Below are 7,500 nucleotides of genomic sequence, written 5' to 3'. Positions count from 1 at the left end.
GACCCTGCAGGCTCCGCGGGCCGCAAACACACCCAGCCCGCTTTCCTGGAACCCATTAACGGGTCAGTGCACGCGTCTCCGAACGGATCGACCCCCGCGCCGCGCGTCACATCCAATCTGACGCGTCCAAAGGCCAAACGCGCGGCGGTCGATGCGTCGAGCGCGGCCAAAGACGTAAACAGGAGCGGGGAGGCTCGGGACGCCGGCGACACCGAAAGGCTGTCAAGAGTCAGAGTCAAAGACGAGCAATTAACGTGGGACATGTAATCTGACGCGTCACGAGGCGGCCACGGGGCGGCACGGCGCCGACCTGATGACATCAGAAGGGAAATCAAAAAAGGGTCAGAGGAGGAGAGGAGGAGGAGGAGACAGGGAGGCAGCGGGCTCTGATCTGATCTGATCCACAGGTGGGACGTTTTTCTGAACAAAGACCACGAGGCTGTGATCTGGCAAGGTTTTGGTTTACCTGGCTGGTCTCACCTGGACTCTTTAAAATACAGAGAACAAAGAGCCAGTCACTAAAACAGCCTGAGTGTCTCTGAATCCTCTTACTGACTGTTTTCTGAAGCTTGTAACTTGTATTTCTTTATTCTCTGTATTTCTGTCTGTGATGATACATCATCAGCTTTACGGTGGAAATCGAACCCTCAACCCTGACAGCCAAACAGGTGGAGGCACAGGAGGGAAAGAAGAAAGGAAGGAAGGATGAGAGAAAGAAAAGAGTCTGACAGAAGTGAGGCCTGGATTGACAATCCCAGCAATCCCATAATCCTCCCTGATGCATTGATATAATTTGACATCAGACCCCATGGTGTGTGTGTGCGTGTGTGTGTGTGCTAATCCGGCCGCACTGCAGACAGAAAGTGTGGGATTAAAAGGAGACAAACAAACACTTGATACACTGGCCTGCTGGCCACACACACGCACACACACACACACACACACACACACACACACAGTCTCTGTCCAGCTGACTGGGTCCTGCTCGCTCCCAAAACACAATCATGTTTATTTACATTTCTCTCTTTCTCTCTTGTACAGCAACATAACCCACTCCTGCACACACACACACACACGCACACACACACACACACACACACACACACACACACACACACAGTCTCTCTCTGCCTGTTCAGACACACAGGGAGCTCCTGCAGCGCTCACTCAGTAGGTCAACACTCGAGACTGAATCACTCTCTCTCTCATAAACACACACACACATGCACACACGTACATACACATATATTCACATACATACATACACACACACACACACACGCACACACACACGCACACACACTTTGGCTGGTAGGCCAACAGAACAGCAGGCTTATATAACCCCCAGACCCTGCTGGGGTTAAGTGGGGACAGGACGTCACAACACACACACGTGCACACGCACACACACGTGCACACACATGCATTCACGTGCACACACATGCATTCACGTGCACACACATGCAAACAAATATGGATGTGCAAACACACAAAAATCACACAGTGGGACACAGACACACATGCAGACAGATGAGTGCACATACAAGTGCACGCATGACGGCATTAACAGGCACACACACACTGTCTGCCTCACACACACACACACACACACACACACACACACACAGTCACAGTCACCGAGTGGAAACTAGGCTGGGACGTCCTGTTCATTTCTGCCCTCTCAGCCAATCACAGCTCAGCTCTGTTACGGCACTCTCCAGGTTGTCGCCCCGGGCAACCTGCACCAACTGAGCTGCTGACTGTGTGTGTGTGTGTGTGTGTGTGTGTGTGTGTGTGTGTGTGTGTGTGAGTCAGAACATTGTATACATGGTACACTTCCTGCAGTGATCCCAGATGTAAGATTACACAATAAAATGTAATATTAATCACGGCGGTCGGCGCTGAGCGACAGTCTGCTGCACACGCAGTCTGCCTGCAGGTTACCGTGGCAACGTCAAGCCAACAGGAAGAGACCGACGAGTCCTGCTCTTTTGGACAGAAACTTTCAGTAACAAATCCAGACAAAAGTGAGATAATAAAAGACAGACAGTCACCTGAGCTGCACAAAAAACACAGCAGTGAGATTCTGGCAACGAAATGTCATTGCTTGGCTTCCGGATTACAACAGAGATGGAATTGTGGGGCAGTTTAAATAATTAAAATATAAACTATATAACTAGTGCGTAAAAAACAAGAGCTAAATAATAATGAGTGCAAGAGAGAATAAATAGATAAAACAGGATAAACAGTGTGAACAGCAGAAATGTCGTAGCAGCAGGGTGGAGAGGATTTCACAATTAATTAATTATTAATCAATTAATTAATTCTCCTCATCCCAGAGGGTCTCCCGGTACTGGGCCACACACCCTGGGCCTGAAGAAACCATACCTCCATAAACATATTGCACTGAAGTGTTGACTGTCCATATGAAAATAATTTGTCCATCAGAAAAATATTCTGATAATGTCCATGGGGTGTGTGTGTGTGTGTGGCAGAACACAACCGATATGAGGATGATGATGAATTGACTAATAAAAATAATAATAAGAAAAAATTACATATATTACAGTTATTTAAATTATTTATAATTATATAAATTTAAAAATGATTTTGTTGTTTTTTGTTTCTAAAAACACTTAACTTCATTGTGTCAATCAAAGCTAGTCTGACACCAGCTGCTGTCCTGGCTAACAAAGCTAAACCAAACCAAACCAAAACAAAAAAACACTGTGAAATCTTAGATCATACAGTTTCATCTGTATCAGACACGAAGCAGGTTTCTTCTTACCTGACATGTTTCGGCGGTAAGCTTCCGCCTTCATCAGAGGCGTCACTAGGTGGTGTGTGACGTGTCTTTATCAGCTGATGATGTTACTCGTGTCCCAGGTTGTGGAGAGCATGTAGGCCCCCTCGTCCCGGTTCATTGTTGTTGGCGCTCGTTTTCTGATCTCCACTGTACAGCGTACTCAAGCAGCAGAGTGACGGCAAGAGGCGTGGCCGACCTGTCACATTTGACAGGTCGGCCACGCCTCTAAGCGTAACATCAGCTGATAAAGACACGTCACACACCACCTAGTGACGCCTCTGATGAAGGCGGAAGCTTACCGCCGAAACATGTCAGGTAAGAAGAAACCTGTTTCGTGTCTGATACAGATGAAACTGTATGATTTATATAAAGTGTAGACACTATGAATCTTCATGGAGACTGTAAAATCTTGTTGAAGTCTGTCTCTGTCTGATTCTTCTGCTAAAAGTGGAAAAGCTGCGGCAACCAAACTTTGCAAACGGGTTGGAAGTGCCACGCGCTACATCAGCTGGCCACATGGTGGTGCTATCATAATGAACTCTGCATTTCAGCCTCTCACTTCTCAGCTGTAACTCGCAGAAACAAACGTCCTGTTTTCCTTTATCCTGCGGCGCCTGATCGATCCACAGCCCATCTGCACCCAGATGGATTTTCCCTTCTGGATAAACATCATTTAATTTATGAACCGTAAGTCTGATTCACTTCAAATTATCCTGCAAAGATCTACTGACATCTGACAGGACGCCACGACACTCCACCATCAGCCAATCAGCATTCAGCAGACATTAGTAATGGCACAGCAAGATGAAATTTGGGCATCAGTGGACCTTGAAGTAACGTGTTCAAATTGGGAGGAATCAGACATGAGGAGGCGCTACAGTTTCAATTTTAAAATCTGAAAAAGAAAAAAAAAAAAAAAGTTGTGTTTGTGCTGTAATTTAACTATTAATATGTGCTGGATGTCAACATGATGCCTCCTTGTGTTTCCACTCCTGTTCAGATTCATTATTCAACCATATTCAAGTGCTTTCTCATTCACGACTGTTATATTCAGTATCATTATTATTATTCATATTATTATTATTGTTATTATTATTATTATTATTTATGATAAAGGGGCTCAGCAGATAAAGTACAGAGATGTTTAGTGCTGAACCACAGGTGTAAAAAACAAACTTTAAACTAACACTGACTAACGTTTCCTGACAAGCGTGTTACTCGATCTTCTGTCAGGGTGTCTGAGTGTGTGTGTGTGTGTGTGTGTGTGTGTGTGTGTGTGTGTGTGTGTGTGACGGCAGAGAAGACAAAGTGTGATGCAAGGTGATCTCAACACTTAAATCTGAAACTAAAAGCCAAACTGACATCCATTATTCACCCAAACACGGAGGGACATTCATCACCTACTGTAGGGACGTGTGTGTGTGTGTGTGTGTGTGTGTGTGTGTGTGTGTGTGTGTGTGTACGAGTGCCAGGAAGTACTACTGGGGCATCAGGGAGAGAGCATGTCCACAAACACACCTCCATCTGTCAGAGGTGAAAGGAGCAGATATCTGGAGATTGTCTTACTAACTTGGGCTTGGGGTCGAGGTACATGTGACCTTTGACCTTTGACCCTAGGTGATCTGGGTGGGTGGGGGGGTATGTGAATGAGAGTGTGTAAGCATGTACATGCAGTAATGTTTAAAAATGACCCATTTCCTCTAAAAAAGAGCTTCAACAAAACTAAGCTGAGAAGAATCTCATCAGAACTGACTCTCATATACAAAGTAGCTCCTCTGTGTGTGTGTGTGTGTGTGTGTGTGTGTGTGCGATCATTTATCACTGTATTCTTTGGGAAACAATAAGAAAGCCGATATCACGGCAGTGCCGAGAAACTCAATCAATGAGCCAATCTGCCGCCCTGCAGCCGCACCTAAGCCCCGCCCACCTGTGACCTCCCCGTGACCTCACACCCACCCTGCTGACCTCACAGGAAGGCCATCTGCACACACACACACACACACACACACACACACACACACACACAGGTAAATTTATAATATGTGCATACACACACACACTTCCTCACCTCCTGATGGTGGGTGTATGTGTGTGTGTGTGTGTGTGTGTGTGTGTGTGTGTGTGTCGAGTCAGTGTAAATGGATCCCGTCAGATTGAGATCTGCTGATGAAGGAGAGAGAGAAGGTGCCGTGTTTCTGACAGCCTGACAGATCTGCTGGGTCGGGGGCGGGGCTTATTTTCATTACATCACAGTTGTGTATTATGAGTTCATTAGTTAATTAATGAGATAAAGAACAAATAATCAAAATATTATTGAAATTGCTGTATGGCCAAGTGCAATATCCAAAAAGCTGCATGTTGTTGATCAAAGTGAAACATGTGACAAAAACATGAGAAATGAGGTGTGGTGGTGTTCAAACCAAAAATAAATGTGTTTAGCAGAAACCACAGCAATTTAACAGTTTGTTTTTTTTTTCCAATGAAAATGAAAATTATGATGCAAAAATGATCATTACCGCCAAAATCGTGAATTCCCACCATATTGAGTCTTAATCCTGATACGCTAGAGCTTTCTAATCTGACTGCAGTACCGGCACACACCACTGGGGCGCTATACCAGCATTAGCATGGTGTGTGTGTGTGTGTGTGTGTGTGTGTGTGTGTGAGGGAGAGAGCTGCACAGGTGGAGGATATACAGGAGGTAGATATGACTGCACTATACTGGAATAATATTCATGTTACTATTTTAATTTATGGGCCTTCTGCAATAAAAAGTGCTTTGTCACAATTTTTGTTAGTGTCTGCCCGACTCTCCTTTTAATACTTTATTGTTCTCTTAATCCTTTTAACATTTTATTGATCCTTTAATCTTTATTCTTTCTCTTCTGTAGCACTTTGAGATTGTTAAATGTAAAGTGCGTTACAAATAAAATGTATTATTATTATTATTATTATTATTATTATTAATTTTCATTGTACAAAAGATCAAACTGCCCAGACATACAGAAGCCGACATTCAGTCCGTTTTCCCCGAAACGCAGCTGAGTTACTATCTTCCAGCGACTCATCTTCACAAAACAATGATGGAGGGATGATCTGACCAACACATAAGCAGTGAAGGGAGTGAAGGGATTTTTTCCTCCAGCAAAGCGACACTGTGGTGGGAGAGGGCAGAGTGGCAGGTCTTACCTTCGACTGAGATCTGCCACATGTTCCTGAAGCCAACTGCTACTGGCCGCTGGGGGGAGAGAGAGAGAGAGAGAGAGAGAGAGAGAGAGAGAGAGAGAGAGAGAGAGAGAAACTTTAATACAGTATGGTTGGTGGTGTGTGTATCATACTGGCTGGCTGCATCGGGCTGCGTTCACTTCACTGTCATCACGTTCATATCAGATGTGTGTGTGTGTGTTTGTCTCCAGGTGAGGACAGCGTCACACCTGAACCTGAGAAGGTCTCAGTCCTCTACCAAGAAACCTGCAAACCAGGAAAACAGTCATGTCGTCTGACGCTGTGTGTGATAGATTATTAGAGAATATTTGGCTGAGAGTGAACATCCGTTGTGGCCACGGCACCGATGTGATTTTTTTATTTTTTATTTATTTATTTATTTTTTTTTTAGCTACAGCTTCCAAACAGATTACTGAGGATTTCTGCTTGATCTTTGCTCTCCATTATACGAAGCCCGAGAGGCTGCAGAGGAAAAAAAAAAAGAAAAAAAAAAGAAAAAGATGCTGAGCCACAGACATTAAAGTGAACAGACCTTGTTTCCTCGTTCTGGATCATCTGGAGCCTCATTATCACTTTGTGAGCGAACAATGTGAAGACGGTCAGATGGCTCCGTGGTTTAATGAAGTGAAAAAGAGTTTTCTTATTCAGCGCCGGGCGAAACTTTTAGAAATGCAAAGTGCACAGTGAGAAAAACTCCCAGTATGCACCTCCTCAGTTTAAAGGAATACTTCGCCCAAAAACTTCATATGTCGCATCATTTTCCCACCCCATGAATAAAGTTTTAAACCTCATGATTTTGACAGACAACTGCAAAAAAAGGAAAAAAAAAAAAAGAAAAAATGAAATGAATCAATTTCTCAATTTTTTTGTGTGCAATGTATTAAAAGATTTGACCCAGCCAGTGTAACGTTCACCGCTGATGACACGGTGTCAGTCTAATGCAGACAGTTTGCTGGACTCTGCATGTTGTGTTTTTATTATTGTATGGATTGCAATTTGGCGTGATGTGTTCGAACCTAACTGCTAAATAAACCCCCTGCAGAAAAAGTCTCATGCATGACCGCCCGTGTGCAGCAGGACATTTCAAGCCGACACACTGTCTTTCAGAGGCTGCAGAGGGTCCATTTAAAGCCGGAGTGAAGATACTGGTGTCATCTGAGACTGGACTGCCTGAGGAACAGACTGATGTGGAGCTAGGTCGTCTTTAAGTGGGCTAAATATCCCTTCACCTTCTGCTAATCCCATGCAGTTTGGGCCCCAAAGCCTGCAGTCCACATGTGTTCTTGTGGCCTGTTGTAAAATGGTGTGTGTGTGCAGACTGGGGCCTAAACAGTCTTGGAGCTGCATCAGTTGGCTTTGACTGGAAAGCTGAGACTCTTGTGGATTCAATGAGCCACATTTGATTCCTGTGTGATGATGTTGGCCCCCATAGCAGCCATTTCACTGCAGCCAGAGACTTTGGTCAAACT

At 44.6% G+C, this 7,500-nt stretch overlaps 1 protein-coding gene across 1 annotated transcript in view; it reads right to left on the bottom strand.

The window, feature by feature from the left end:
• slc30a6 (solute carrier family 30 member 6) overlaps positions 1-7,500 on the bottom strand; it is a 78,286-nt gene that overhangs the window by 11,595 nt on the left and 59,191 nt on the right. Inside the window, exon 10 of the mRNA XM_030071255.1 lies at positions 5,996-6,044. Within this exon, the coding sequence (XP_029927115.1) occupies positions 5,996-6,044 (49 nt within the window). The remainder of the gene's footprint in view (positions 1-5,995; positions 6,045-7,500) is intronic.

Source organism: Myripristis murdjan, chromosome 15 (genome assembly GCF_902150065.1).
Source record: "Myripristis murdjan chromosome 15, fMyrMur1.1, whole genome shotgun sequence".
Lineage (NCBI taxonomy): Eukaryota > Metazoa > Chordata > Actinopteri > Holocentriformes > Holocentridae > Myripristis > Myripristis murdjan.
This window is presented reverse-complemented; position numbering and strand designations above follow the sequence as displayed.